Source organism: Dreissena polymorpha, chromosome 10 (assembly GCF_020536995.1).
Source record: "Dreissena polymorpha isolate Duluth1 chromosome 10, UMN_Dpol_1.0, whole genome shotgun sequence".
In the NCBI taxonomy this organism is placed as follows: domain Eukaryota; kingdom Metazoa; phylum Mollusca; class Bivalvia; order Myida; family Dreissenidae; genus Dreissena; species Dreissena polymorpha.
The window spans coordinates 41,483,878-41,499,652 of NC_068364.1; the positions used below are offsets into that span (position 1 = coordinate 41,483,878).

Here is a 15,775-nt window from a genome sequence, read left to right on the forward strand (position 1 = left end):
CTCTCACACCCTCCTTGATCATTCTTGTGGCTATGGGTGCCTGACCTGCCCTAGTTTAGAGCCCCTTATTTCACCTATACTGACCTCTCTCACACCTTCCTTGATCATTCTTGTGGCTATGGGTGCCTGACTTGCCCTAGTTTAGAGCCCCTTATTTTACCTGTACTGACCTCTCTCACACCCTCCTTGATCATTCTCGTGGCTATGGGTGCCTGACCTTGACCCAAGGAGAGCGCGTGAAACCTCTGGGCCATACCGCTCTGCTCTGCCAGCTGTAACAACCCACTGGTTGGGTCCTAAGAATAAATAGAGAGTAAACATCACTATTAAATGTTGGGTCGTAAAAATCAATAGAGAATAAACATTATTATTGAATGTAGTATACATTGTGGCATACATATTTACATATTTATAAACAAACAAAGTTAATAAATGAGCCACGCTCTAGTAAATCGGGACTTTATGCATGTGCGTAAAGTGTCGTCCCAGATTAGCCTTTAAAGCCGGCAAAGGCTAACAAGGGATGACACTTCCCACTGCAATGGCATTATTTTAAAGAATGTCTCTTCTGAACAAACATTAAAAAATATACAAAAATATCAGTGTGATATACTTGAGCTCTTTTTGTAAAATTAAATAAATCTATTTATGGAATTTCCACTTTTGTTATGTTTAATGTGACAATGTTCCCGGGCTTATTATGTGATCACTTTAAAATAATGGTTTCATTTCATAGTTTAGAGTCATCATCGTTTGTTTCACTTAAAAATAAATTGCAGCACTATGCAAATTACAGTAAAATACCACATTTATATTACTGATAGTTTTTCTAAATTTCACTCATTTCAAAGAAATAATTAAGAGTAATTTATCTGTGTTTATTAACAAAACACCGTAAAATACATATTTTACAAAATCAGTATTGCTCTATTTATGTTGCTCTACGCATACAAACAGGAGGCATCTTTCTGGCTTTTCATGAATGCCATAATTACTCTTTTACCAGAAATAAGTTTTCTGATGGTAAAAATAATTAAATTATTGCATGCCCAAAAATTTAGATACCAACAAATAGTTTCAGAAGTGTGTGATTTGTACATGGATCAACAAAAATAAGTGGATTTTTAATAAAATACAACTATCAAAAACAAATTTTCTTAAGTAAAATTCATTTTAATTATTAAATACTTACCTGTTATCTCTAGCTTACCCCTTTCCAAGGGAGTTATTTCATCCGGAAAATATTCAAGCGCTGGGAATCGCCCACCTCTATAAGAATCCAAATCAGGTTAAACATAGTACAATGCAACCTAACAGGAAATCAAGAACCACAACTCATCTTTCCTTTACGCAAACATAAAAAGGCGATGAGCGGGTCGGGAGGTGGGACTTACCGATAACAGGTAAGTATTTAATAATTAAAATGAATTTTACTTAAGAAAATTTGTTTTAATATCATAAATACGTTACCTGTTATCTCTAGCTGATTTTGCAGCTGCGGCGGGAAGGTTCGCATATTTTTTCCCATCACAGCAAAACCCATATAGAGGGTTTACAGCCAGAGATAGTAGAATCAAGTCCTCTTATAATCTTTGTTAGTACAGTATAGTACTTAATTCTCGGATGGCACCAGTGTACTTACGCCATAGAAGAAACTACAGTTTGAGCCACTACAAGAGGACCCAACTTATACAAATTGTCTTGTTGGCACTCAAGAGAACGAAGATAAAAAGAGGAGAAGGTGGTCGGATTCCTCCAGAAAGCAGCTTGAAGCACTTCAGATAGTGGGGTCTGATTAATATAAGCCCACGAAGCCGAAAGAGCTCTTAATTCATGCGGTCTTATCTTAAACAGGGATAAATCCCTCGATGAAAGAGAAGAATAAGCTTTCCTTATAGTCGAGGCTATCCAACGAGAAATAGAAGCCGCAGACACATCGCCCCCCCCCTTTTAATGGAATGAAAAGTCTCTTGCGAGAACCTCGAATAGACTTTACCTTTTTAAGGTAGAACTTCAAAGCCCTGACCGGGCAAAGGAGTCTATCATCATCTTCATGTCCACAAGTTCTAGATAGACTTGGAACTTTGAAGGGTTTGGAAGCCATAGAGGGGAGTTGATTTTTAGCAAGGAATCCTGACTGACACAACAATGTAACAGAACCATCAGAAGAGTCAAAACGAAGATGACTATCCTCGATAGAAAGAGCATGAATTTCACTTCTCCGTTTGGCTGAAGCCATAGTAAGAAGGAAAACGGTCTTCCATGTTAGGAATTGTAATGAAGCCTGATCAAGAGGTTCATAGGGAGCCTTAATAAGGGAACCAAGCACACAAGCTAAATCCCATTTAGGAGCAAGTGTACGAGATACAGGACGACTAAGTTCCATAGCTCGAACAAGTTCTGAAATAGCTGGATCAGCACAGACTTGTGAAGACTTAGTGAAAGCCAATGTATGCGAAATCATAGATCTGTATCCTTTGATGGAACTAAGAGAAAGTTCCTTATCATCAAAAAGATAAATGAGAAAATCCGCTATTCGTCTAGCAGAGGGATTGAGGGGATTAATTTTCCCTCGAAAACACCAATTGGAGAAGAGTTTCCAACGAGCATCATAGACTGCTCTGGTGGATTTTCTCCTTGCCGAAGCAACGAGGGTTGAAGCCCTGACAGAAAAACATTTCTTCTGCAAAGATTGCCTGATAACGGCCAGACGTGTAAGTGGAACATTTTTGGGTCCGCATGTAGTCTGCCGCTTTGAGACAGAAGATCTGACCTGTGAGGAAGATTCCTGGGATAATCGTACAGGAGACTGAGAAGATCGTTGAACCAAGATCTTCTGGGCCACCAAGGGGCAATCAGGAGTATCCTGCAAGAGCTCACCCTGATTTTTCCCAATATTTGGGGAATTAGAATGGGTGGGGGATAGGCGTAAGCGTCCAGTTGGTCCCATGCGAACGAAAGCGCGTCGATTGCCCACGCTGCTGGATCGTAAACTGGACTCACATACAGAGGAAGTCTGTGATTGTGTCTGGTTGCAAATAGATCGACCAGGGGATAACCGAACTTGAAAAAGATCTGGTTGGTCACTTCTTGATGAAGTGTCCACTCCGATGGAAGTAACTGGTGTTTGCGAGACAAACCATCCGCCAGGGCGTTGAGGCGACCTGGTATATATTTTGCCAGCAGATGAATGTTGAGTGTTTTGCAAAGAACAAGTAATTTTCTGGTTTCCAGATACAGGGATTGAGAATGTGTTCCCCCCTGTGCCTGGATGTAAGCCACCACAGATGTGTTGTCTGTTGACACCATCACACAAGAGTCTCGAAGATGTGATTGGAAATGAGATACAGCTAGAAATACTGCTCGCATTTCTAGATTGTTGATATGAAGGTGAGATTCCTGATGAGACCACAACCCTGAAATTATCAGACTGAGAGGTTCCAGGTGAGCACCCCACCCTTCCTTGCTCGCATCCGTTATTAGATATAATGACGGTTGCGGGGGAAGAAGGGGTACTCCTGCCAACAGAGTCTCCTCGTCTAGCCACCACTGAAGATGAGACCTTAAGGAGGGAAGGATTGGAATCTGTGTTAATAGATTGCCTGGAGACCATTTCCAACAAGCTGAGAGATAGTGCTGAAGAGGACGTAGGAAGAGACGTCCCAACTGCACAAAGTCTGCTACTGAGCTCAGGATACCGTTGAGAGAGAGGAATTCTTGAGCTGTTATATGAGATTGGGACAAAACCCAGTTGACCTTCATCAGAAGGTCTGATATACGTTGAATAGACACTCTGACCCGATTGATGTGGGTCAAGAAATTCATTCCCACAAACGTAAAGTCCTGTGAAGGAATGAGGTCTGATTTGTCTGCATTGAGAAGGAGCCCTAACGAGAGGAGCTCCTTCCAAGAGAATTCTAGGTTGTACAGAAGCAATTGACGATCGAGCTGGTGTAAGAGCCAGTCGTCGAAATACTGAAGAAGAATAATCCCGTGAACTCTGAGGTGTGATCCGACTGCCTACATTAGTTTGGTAAAAACTCGTGGGGCTGTCGCCAACCCGAAAGGCATAGACCGGAACTGGTAGACTTGGCCTTGAAAGGCGAATCGCAAGTACTTCCGGTAGTTGGGATGTATAGGAACATGGAAGTAAGCATCTTCCAGATCCAAAGACACCCCCCAGTGCAGGGGTTTGATGGATTCCCGTATGAAAGAAGGAGTCTCCATTTTGAAAGTTGGTTTGAGGAGATACATGTTGAACACTTTTAAATCTATTACTGGTCTCCAGGAACCATTTTTCTTTTGAACAAGAAAAAGACGACTGTAAAATCCTGGAGAATAAGGATCTTGAACCCTTTCTACCGCCTGTTTTTCCAAGAGTCCGAGAATGGACTCTGGAATATGTGGATGCCGAGATACCAGCTCTATAGGGACGCGAGAAAGTGGAGGCCTTTTTTCGAATTGAAAAGTCAGGCCTTTTGTCACAAGAGAATGAACCCATGCGTCTGAAGTAATTTGAAGCCATCGATTTGAGAAGTGGAAAAGTCTGGCCCCGACTGGTATTTCCGGCATCGGAGGTTGTGGCGGTAGAAAGGGAAGGGACCTAGGGCTGATAAGCAGGAGGTGCGCCCCTGCCGGTAGAAGGTTTGAAATTCCTCTGTCCCGGCTTGGGTTTGCCCTTTTTCCCAGAATCTTTATTAGAAGACTTGTGTGACAAAGAAGGTCTGTTATAGGAAGACTGCCTATTAGGACCTGACCGTGGATTAAAAGAAGGCTTTTTAGAGAAAAGGTTATTTCTCTTAGCCGTCTTGAATGCTGGAACTGCTGGTGGCCTAGAAGCAGGATGCTTAAAGACCCCTTGGCGTTGTCCAGAGTTGTTTCTAGCTAAAGAAGCATGAAGTTGGTCATCCTTGTCAGCTGTGATTGCTTCTTGTATCCTTCCACCAAAAAGAAACCCTGATTTGAGAGGAGCTGTTCTGAGCGAGTTCATACCAGGTTCCAACAGAAAATCTTTAGGTAAAGAAGTAAGGATAAGATCTCTACGAATCCTTAGCATCTCGGACATTGAAGAAGCAGAAGTGTGAGATAAGGCCAGTGTGGTCCGTGAGAGATGAATTAACAAATCACGGAGTTCCTCCGGAACAGATTCCGACCAATCACACACCATTTGTAAAATTGTCGCTAGCATGAAGTCAATTTGGTTAGTCAAACCTAATGATCTACGTTCCCTCATTTCCCAAGTTTCCAACATTGAAAACGGAACAGAAACTGAATTGGAACCACTTGGCATTACAAGAGATAGCTTGCTTATGTCCGGATCTGGAACCGGAAGTTTTGAAAAATCCAACCCAGATGTTGCATGTGGTACAGGAGGTTTGTAACTTTTACTACCTTCCTGGTGTTTTGGATCAGCTAGTTCCTTAGGAATTTTCCATGTTTCTCCTCGTTTTGGAATAGTCTTATTAGCTGATTCCAATGATTGAAGAACAGATAGAACAGTAGAACCAATGGGAAGTCGTGGGTCAGGACGAGCCGTCGACTTAATAACCCTGTTGGGATCAAATGTACGAAAAAGTTGTTCTGTCACAGAAATCGTCGCATTTGAAGACAGTTCAGCAGGTCTTGGACAGTAATCTTCACCAAGAGTACGAAACATCAGTTCATAGATCTGACCAATCGGAGCTAAATATTGATCCGTCTCAACATTAGATTCTGCATCTGAATCAGCCTCACTCTCTACAACACCAGCGGTTTGTATAGAATCAGCAGGAACAGAAGTGAGAATATCTTGTACCGGATTGTAATTGTCTGGTAACAGCGAATGATCATCCCCGACGTCAGTAAACTGATAATGTAAACCGGAAGAAGGTAAATTATCAGCATTGACCGGTACAAAATGTCCCGCTGAATTCTGTATCCATAGTGTATCAGGATTCGACAGGGTAGCTGTAGGGAGTACACGACTAGATACTGTAGATGATACTCGTGGTGTTGACACTGACGCCGTAGTAGTGAGATGAGCTCCTGAAGATGCAATACGTGTGGCAGTCAACGTTGGAACCGACACATTTGGCATGGAAACATGCGATTCCATAACGGAACACGATGGTGAACGACTATACGTATGGTAAGTCCGATGCTGTCTACGTGAACGTTGCCGACGTCCTCGTTTCCTGCAATGTCGAGATCTGGATCGGCTGCGCTGTCGAGATGTGGATCGGCTGCGATGTGATCGAGATTTTTTGGAATACCGTCTCCGTGAGTGACGACGTGATCGCTTATGAGCGCCGCGACGATGATAACTGCTCGACGAAGAAGAGCGTGTCCGATGTCCACTCCTTGATGAAGACGATGTATTCGACGACGAATCGGATGTAGAAGAATACGCCGATGATGAAGACCGAGTTCTTCTTGACCGGCGATTGGTGTTATCGGTGGCAGGCCCAACTGATGACTGTTGACCGGTGACCGGACCGGACCGGACCGGTGACCGGACCGGACCGGTGACCGGACCGGACCGGTGACCGGACCGGTGATCAATGACCGGACCGGTGACCGGACCGGACCGGTGACCGGACCGGTGACCGGACCGGTGACCGGACCGGACCGGTGACCGGACCGGTGACCGGACCGGACCGGTGACCGGACCGGTGACATGACCGGACCGGACCGGTGACATGACCGGTGACCGGACCGGACCGGTGACCGGCCGGTCATATTATGACCGGTTACGTCACCGGACAAAGACCGTAGAATGGCGGCTGCCATGTGGTCTGACATTGATCCAGTCGTTCCATGATCAATGTCGCCGGTATGCATGGTGTGAGTCATAAGATCTGATGACGATCGACTGACAACAACACCATCTTGCCCGGTACCCGGTGACTGACAAAACCGCTGGTCATCCTTGACCAGTGGAGTCACCGGGTAATCAACGTCGGATGGAGGTTCGTTGCGTTTGCGGCTGATCGACGTCCTCCGGCGACCTGCTTTTGTCCATACGTCGTAAGCCCACAAATCGCAAACCGCACATTTGTTATTAAATGTGCACCCGGTACATGCCAAGCAAGTATCGTGGGAATCCCACCTTGCTTTGATATGACCACAAGAACCTCTATCCTGTAAGTTCATTCTGAAATAAAAGAAACAGAAAGAACCTACAAAAAAAACAAATTAATGATTATAAATTCAAATAAAAAGTTAAACCACAAAATGTAAACACAAAGAACGCTGTCCAATTGACCTCAATTACTTATTGGGGAATAGGCACGAATTCCTCGTGGTTCACGTGCTCATGACGTCATGTACATGAGTGACGATGCAAACAAAGAAACCCAGCAAAAGCAGAAATATGACAATTACTGCAACAAAAAGTATAGAAATATAAACCGAATGATACAAATAAAAGATAAATAAACTTTATCCTTTTAAACTCCGCCAAAAACACAGTGAAAAGAACACATAAGTCCTGAGCCTAAAATAGGCGTGCACATGGTTTTATCCGGAAAGGAAAGATGAGTTGTGGTTCTTGATTTCCTGTTAGGTTGCATTGTACTATGTTTAACCTGATTTGGATTCTTATAGAGGTGGACGATTCCCAGCGCTTGAATATTTTCCGGATGAAATAACTCCCTTGGAAAGGGGTAAGCTAGAGATAACAGGTAACGTATTTATGATATTAAAACTGTATAGTCATAAATGTTAGAGGAAAAAATAACAGGGCCTGTTTTTCCTTCTGTGAATGGCTGATTTTCACAATTTCAAGATGGTGACTAAAATTTTCACAATTTTAGAAAGTTCACGACTCATTTTTTCACAATTTTGAACAGTTTGCAACTCATTTTTTCACAAAATAGGAGGACCGAGGCCCCTTCACAAAAACAGGAAAAAAAGCCCTGTATAAGTGGTAGAGACATATCGTTACAAAATATAATTTTGGGGGCTAAAAATAGGTGGCCAAGCACTTAGAATGTAAGAAAACTTATAGTGATGACAGTACAAACTTAGTTATGATGGTACAAGCTAGACACTTACCACTCCGGGTGAGAGCACAAAGATTAGAGGCGTCTTGGTACTCGAGTCCCCGACCACATGCTGCATGTCCAGCACAGGCGGCTCCACGAATCTCGAGCCCAGATTGTTGGTGATGAAAGAGGTGGCGCAGAACGAGACACGGTCCGGTCGCAGGGAGCGGATGATAAGCATCTTCTGCAGCTCGTTGCACGCATTGTCCCATTCACCTGAACCACCGATTGATAATTACATTAGTTTAGTTTCAACCTATTTACTTCAGCTCAATTGCATTTAAAGCCTAAGGCTTATTCAAACCCTCTTGATAATAAGCTATTTGCAAACAGCATAAAACCAGAACAGCCTGCGAGTAACTCGCAGTCTGTTCAGATTTTGTGCTATTTGCTGCTTATTAGTACCTGAGGATTGGAAATGAAGCTTTTCAAACTTGAAATTTTTAATAAAGGTCTTCAATTAAATTAAATTTTCTAAGGGACTACAAATGCGTCATATACATATTTAAGTAGTTAAGGGTTAAATACATATCTAAGTGGTAAAGGGTTAAATACATATCTAAGTGGTAAGGGGTTAAATACGTATCTTAGTGGTAAAAGGTTAAAATATGTATGTTTCTAAGTGGTAAAGGGTTAAATACATATCTAAGTGGTAAAGGGTTAAATACATATGTAAGTGGTAAGGGGTTAAATACGTATCTAAGTGGTAAAAGGTTAAAATATGTATGTTTCTAAGTGGTAAAGGGTTAAATACATATTTAAGTGGTAAAGGGTTAAAATATGTATCTAAGTGGTAAAGGGTTTAATACATATTTAAGTGGTAAAGGGTTAAATACGTATCTAAGTGGTAAAGGGTTAAATACGTATCTAAGTGGTAAAAGGTTAAAATATGTTTGTTTCTAAGTGGTAAAGGGTTAAATACATATTTAAGTGGTAAAGGGTTAAATATGTATCTAAGTGGTAAAAGGATAAATTATGTATCTAAGTGGTAAAGGGTTTAATACATATTTAAGTGGTAAAGGGTTAAATACGTATCTAAGTGGTAAAGGGTTAAATACGTATCTAAGTTGTACAGGGTTAACACAACAACAACACCTATCTCAGTCTCACCTGGCAGGGCTGTATTCTCCGGCTCGTTGGCCGTGTACCAGATGTTCCAGTCGCGGGGGTACTGCTCGAACGACGTGATGATCCCGTGGAAGTTGGTCAGCTTCTCCAGCTCCGTGATGTTGTCCCAGGCAACGTCCGACAGCCAGCCCGAGCACGGGTTGTCCATCTGATTCTCCCGGTCAATTACCTGAAAATTTTTTGCAGAATATTTATTTGTTGAAGATTCAATAAAAACTTTATGACTAAGAGATTAATTGAAACAAGGTTAAGACAGTTATAGAAGTCTAGCAATAAAATGCATCCCGTATCTTGGAAGTTTGGTGAAGACTCTGTGAAAAGCAAACGAGTTCAGAGAGCTGTTATGCCAGATTTTGCATTTTTGATATAAACAAAGGGCAATTACAATGAAGTGATTAGTGCGATTTTATGTCAACTAACAATTGCAGAATGCTTGGTGAAAATTCAATGAAAACTGCATCACAAAGAGAGTGGGAATGGCGAATTACGCATTTTTGTTTTAAGAAAGGGCAATTACTCTGAATTGCCTTAATTATTTTTATCAACTATATAATCCTAAGGTTTTATTATAAATTGGCTATGAACATTAAGAGCTCAAACCAATCTGGACTGTACAGTCTAAAGACATTTTGAGAAATTGAGACCCAGCTCATAAATTAAAATCTAAATATTTATGATCGAGCGTAGCAAAAGCATGACTTGATTGACTAGTTCTACCCATGTGTTAGATTTGAGTTTCAACACTCCGCCTAGGAGTTTTTGAAGCGCTAGACTCTAGAGACTGGTTCTACCTACATGTTAGCCTTGAGTCTCACCAACCTTTCATCCTTAGAGTTTTTCAATAACCAGACTCTATTGACAAGTTCTACCCATGTGTTAGACTTGAGTTTCTACATTCCGTCCAGTAGTTATTTAAGTGCCAGATTCCTGAGACTGGTTCTACCCACTTGTTAGACTTGAGTACTCACCACTCCACCACGGAGGAAGAAGTTGTATTCGTCCATGTTGAGCTTGCCAGCGTGCTCGAGAATCTTGGCGCACATTTGGAACGAGAACAGCAGCTTGTGGCGTTCAAAAAGACCACGACAGATGAACCTTTAATTGTAATCATACAAGAAGAGGTAATCATACAAGCATCTTTCATGCATAACTTGAATGCCTCAACATAAATCATGCTCAGATGTGCACCAAAGTCCCATAAAATCAATAGTTTATAATTTACATCTTTGAACATCCGAAATACAAACAAATGCTTTGAAATCTGAAATAGTTTTTAAAATTAAATTTCAATAACTGTCATATCTGCCGATGCCAATTTAAGTTTTGAAAAGATTAACTAATAAATTGAACAAAGTCCTTAACCACTATATAGTAAAATTTTAAAAGAGTCCACCAGGAAATCTCACCTGTAGATGGCGTAGGTGTGGTGATCGTTGAGGTTCACGATTCTCTCCTCCAACTTTGCGCTGCGGGGCGACTTGTCAATTGATAGCTTGAACTGATCTATGTACGAGTCCAGAGAGAACTGGTACATGGGGTCTATGCGACCCATGTCGTTGAGCACGAAGAACAAGATGGAGGCCCTCTCGGCCGCCGGTCGGTATCCCTAAAAGGGCATAAATAGAGATTAAATTGACATTTTAACAGATAAGAAGTTTTGAAATTAATTTTTGTTGTGTTTAATTTAAGCCTTGCACTGAGAAAACGGGGTTTAATGCATGTGCATAGCCACTTTTAAGTGTTGTCACAGGCTAGCTAGCCTGTGCAGCCCACACAGGCTAATCAGGGACAACACTTTCCACTTTTATTGTATTTTTTTTTAGGAAGTCTCTTCTTAGTGAAATTCTATATAAGACGGGAAGTGTCGTCTATGATAAACCTGAGCTGACTGCACTAATTTTGGACAACACTTTACAGACATGCATTCAGCCTGGTTTACCCTGAGCTCAGCTCATTGATTTGAAGATCTTATTTATATTTAAATGGAAAATCTAAACAATGCATAGAATTCCTTAAGACTCTGATCATTCGATCCGGGGGCATAAAAACAAACAAACTGTAAAATCCATACCTCTCTTGCAGCATCAATTTTCACCTCGGTCTGCTCTGAGATCTGTAGCTGCTCCGAGACCTCCTGGGACGTCACCTTGGAGGCCTGCAGCGTGTTCACCAGCTGCTCGTCATCTAGCAGCGAGCCCTTGGTCTCGTTCAGCAGCCTGGGCAATAGGAAAAATTTTTTTGGATTATATTTCAACAAAATAGGTTATATGGTGTCCGCCTAGCAATCAGAAGGTCACAGGTTTAAGCCTCAACGTGGAAGCCAGGAAACGGACTTGAGAGTGTTTCAATAGGCTGTATGCTTTTAATTAAATTGAGCTCAAATAAATATGTTTAAACTAACAAAATAGTAAATACTGGAGCATTATTTGTGTATCCTTCAACGATGTGGAAAAGAGAGTATTTGTTTATCATTCAGGAGTGTTTATCCCCAAGAAGGGAGCCTTTTGTGTTCAGCAACTTTTATAATAGCAAAAATTAAATAGAAAATTATAGAACAAAATGGCAAAAATAAAAGAGTTTTGATGTTTCATTCTTCAAGACCTTCCCATTTATCAAATGGTGAGCCAATTGTCTCCCATACAAAATTCACTTTATTGGTGTTCATTATCATTCAACAAATTGGGAAACGGTCTCCTCAGCGACATGGATAGGGTGTCCGCCAAGTGATTAGGAGGTAATGGGTTCAATACCCACTGTGGTAGCGTTGTTTTGATCTTTTCCCAAAGACTCCCTGTACTGGTTTTACCCAGAAAATTGAATCGAGGGTGGTTTTTTCGATAAGACTTAGGATTTCAATTCAATCAAGCAAAAATAGAAAGGTTTAACCCTTTCCAACTTAGAAGCAAAGTGAAAATTGCTATGTACAAACAGCATAAAACCAGAACAGCCTGCGAGTGACTCGCAGGCTGTTCAGGTTTTATGCTGTTTGCTGCTCATCAGTATCTAATGGTTGGAGATAAAGCCTTAAAAACCTGAATCTAGTAAGAAAGGTCTTAAATTAAATATAACTTTCTAAGGGACTACAAACACGTCAAAATATGTATCTAAGTGGTAAAGGGTTAAACTATAAAACAGTGACTGGTTCTCCCTGTGCCCTACCGTAGAATCTCGTCCTCAAGTTCCACGAGTTTCTTCTTGCCGTCTGCAATGCTCCTCACAAGACTGTCCTTCTTCTCCTCCAGATCTGGCCTCTCCTTACCAACAACTATACCCAGCAGCTGGGCCTCCAGACCTATAATAATAATAAGAATAATTATTTTTTAAATTAGTACTGGGAAAACAAGCAAATTCGCTGAATTGATATCCCCAGCCAATATGCTTCTGGACACTCATACCAAGTTTCAATGAAATCCGCCAAAGCACTTCCAAGATATGGCTACGGACACACAATTTTTTTTTTCAAGATACAAAGGGCCATAAATTTGTTATTAACAGATGGTGTACAATGTCATTTGGCGTCTATCATCCTTTTATCCATATATATACTCATACCAAGTTTCAATGAAATCCGCTTAAGCACTTCCAGGATATGGCTTCTGACACAAAAGTGCTGGACGGACGGACTGAAAGACGGACGGACGTACAACGCCAAAACAATATCCCTCTGCCTATGGCGGGGGATAACAAGGCTTAATGCATGTGCTTAGAGTGTCGTTCCAGATAAGCCTGTGCATACAACACTTTCTGATTTTATAGTAATATCCCTAAGACCCAAATGATGTGGTATAAAGGTATTAAAAATTCAAGAGTTGAATCATTTTTATTCTAGGGATCTGTGTGTGTGTCTGTTCAACAAACAATGATTTGACAAGCACTGTCTTCCATAAAAAACAATATAAAGAAGTGAAACTCCAGTTGCTCCAGCAGTTTTCCTAATATACACAGGTTTGTGGTCCTTTATTTACGGCAAGTAAACCATTGCCAAAACAGTATGGCACAATACAATTATTTCCCTTAACAATCTCAGCTTACCTTGCTCTTTCACGGCAAAGTTTACTATGGTGGTCTTGGTGGAGATCTCTGGCGTGTAGTGCGGATTGCTCAGCTTGGTCGTGATGTAGAACCGGAACTCCGGGTTGTACTCAATCTCCTTGTCTCCGATACGGATCATGTACGCACCACCTGCCGGGAGGAACAAGATATTTGGTTCAATTTGATATAAATCAGCTGCGCTCTTGGGAAAACAGGGCTAAATTCATTGCGTAAAGTGTCATCCCAGATTAGCTTGTGCAGTCTGCACAGGCTAATCAGGGATGACGCTTACTGCCTAGACCAAATTAATTTTAGAGGATACTTCTTTTAAACGCCTCCAGTACATCGAAAGCAATCAAGAGTCAAAATTGATGAGGACTGGATGAAAAGTGCTGTCTAAAAGAGCAGAAACTGTTGAGGCAAATTTTAAATAAATGATGTGTCGTAATTCTGCAGTTCCTAGGGTTAAGCAATGCGTGTAATACATGGAAGAGAACAGTAAGAGCCAAGAATGTTTCATCCAAGGGAGCTAAAGCCTCCTTACCAATCTTCATGAGAGATTTTTGTAGGACTGTGTTGAGGGAGAGGTCTAGACTTTCCTGTACATTCTTTATTATCATTAATAGCCCACAGCTTACTAGTTTGGTTTAAGAATAATGTTCATTTGTTTTATTGTTGTTGTTTTTTAACATTTTAAGAAAAAGTTTAGCCGATTTGTTGTGATCATTTAAACAATACACACTTTCATTTAAGGTAGGAAAGACTTACAAAAAATACATTAATTCTTGTTAACTCTTCCTTCCTAACACTTCTTACCAATCTTCATGAGAGATTTATTGAGGACGGGGTCCAGGGAGGGATCCAGGCGTTCCTGTACGTTCTGCAGAAGAACAGGGAGCCCAAACTGGATGGCCCCTTCCAGGGTCCGCATGTAGTCCGTCTGCTGCAGGTCAATCACCTTCAGGTTCTGGGGACAGGAAAATTTTATTAAAATCAATACAAAACAAAACACAGATCCTTGCAAAAACATATGTATTCACTAAGACAAACAAACTCTCAAATGTCAACCACAAAACACAGCTATGCCAAAAATAACCAAGATACTGACCAAATTAAATAAATGGCATTGCCAAAAAATCATGTTTTCAATGCTTTGCCAATTGATAAAGTTTAATTTAATTAACTGTGCCTTCTTTCACCAGCTAGGTCTTCACTTTAGCCAGGCTCGCTAACGCACGCATGCAGGCATAACACGCCATATTTCTGCTCAATACCTATTTAAAACACTGGTTCTTGAGCAGAAAGAGTTCTTAAACTATTTTAGTAGTGACCTTGACCCAATTACCAGCCCCCAAATGGAATGCCACAAAATGTATGTGCAATAACTACATCCAAACTAAAGTTGTTGTTTTTCTCTTTTCATTTGACCTTGACACATGACTGTAACCAAACTGGCAGAAAATGCCGAAGTAAGATCTTGATTGACCAAAGTTGGTGCATACAAACTAAGTTATTGACAGAAACAGCATATTTCACTCCGCCCCAAGCTCAAAACCTGGCAAGCCATTTGCCAATCTAATAAACTAGAATTTATAACTTCATTGAGAACCTGGTTAAAACACATATTGACCCACAGAACAGACTGTGACCATATAAACCCCCCCAAAAAAACCTGTATCAGAAATAGGCACTTGACCCTTTGTACAATTTTTTTTATCCCTTTCTTACTCAAAAGCAAAGTGAAAATAGCAATTGCAAACAGCATAAAACCAGAACAGCCTGAGAGTAACTTGCACTCTGCTCAGGTTTTATGCTGTTTGCTGCTCATCAGTATCTAAGGTTTGGAGTTGAAGCCTTAAAAACTTGAATCTAGTAAGAAAGGTCTTAAATTAAATATAACTTTCTAAGGGACTACAAATGCGTCAAAATAAGTATCTAAGTGGTAAAGGGATAAGACTGATGACTTCAGTAAGTGGATAAGTGTTATGCTATGGCCAGTAGTTTCAATTAGCTTGTGTGTTGGAATGTTGGCAATTATCAACAGTTTGAATCAGACACTGAGGAGAATGGCCGTAAAGAGAATTTAGTTTCAACCTATTTATTTTAGCTTGATTGCATCGAAAACCTCAGTTTCTTAAAACTCTCTCGAGTCCATTTCCTGGGACTAGAACCAGTACTTGGCTATTCAGGGGGGGGGCTAAACAATGCACCCACAGTGGCAATCCAACACGTGACCTCCTGTTTGCTAGGCAGACACCACATCCAATTCACCGCAGGACAAAGAGAATATTATGACCAATTCTAACTCAAGTAATGGCTGGCTGGGTATCAAACCTGTGATCCTCAGGTTTATGGTCCAGCACTCTCCCAACTGAGCTAGGCGGCCCAATATATAAGTCTAGACTTGATTATAAATATCAGCAAGAGTTGTTACACAAAGATATTAACTTGCTGTAAAACATGAAGCTGATTGTAGTGCAGGCACTCTATAAAGGGAAAACTTTAGTGAAGGGTATAACAAAACATTGAGATATATTAAGGCATATATTCAGACATATATATATTCACACTCGTGATACAAAAACAGAAAC

General features: G+C 41.0%; 1 protein-coding gene across 17 annotated transcripts in view; it reads right to left on the reverse strand.

The window, feature by feature from the left end:
* Positions 1-15,775, reverse strand: part of LOC127847106 (dynein axonemal heavy chain 2-like) — a 154,636-nt gene that overhangs the window by 11,052 nt on the left and 127,809 nt on the right. For all 17 annotated transcript variants that reach the window (XM_052378720.1, XM_052378718.1, XM_052378719.1 and 14 more), the window contains 9 exons: positions 14,001-14,151; positions 13,185-13,334; positions 12,312-12,444; positions 11,224-11,368; positions 10,559-10,758; positions 10,121-10,247; positions 9,135-9,321; positions 8,035-8,240; positions 171-296 (listed from right to left, as the gene is read on the reverse strand). In XM_052378720.1, the coding sequence (XP_052234680.1) occupies positions 171-296; positions 8,035-8,240; positions 9,135-9,321; positions 10,121-10,247; positions 10,559-10,758; positions 11,224-11,368; positions 12,312-12,444; positions 13,185-13,334; positions 14,001-14,151 (1,425 nt within the window). The remainder of the gene's footprint in view (positions 1-170; positions 297-8,034; positions 8,241-9,134; positions 9,322-10,120; positions 10,248-10,558; positions 10,759-11,223; positions 11,369-12,311; positions 12,445-13,184; positions 13,335-14,000; positions 14,152-15,775) is intronic.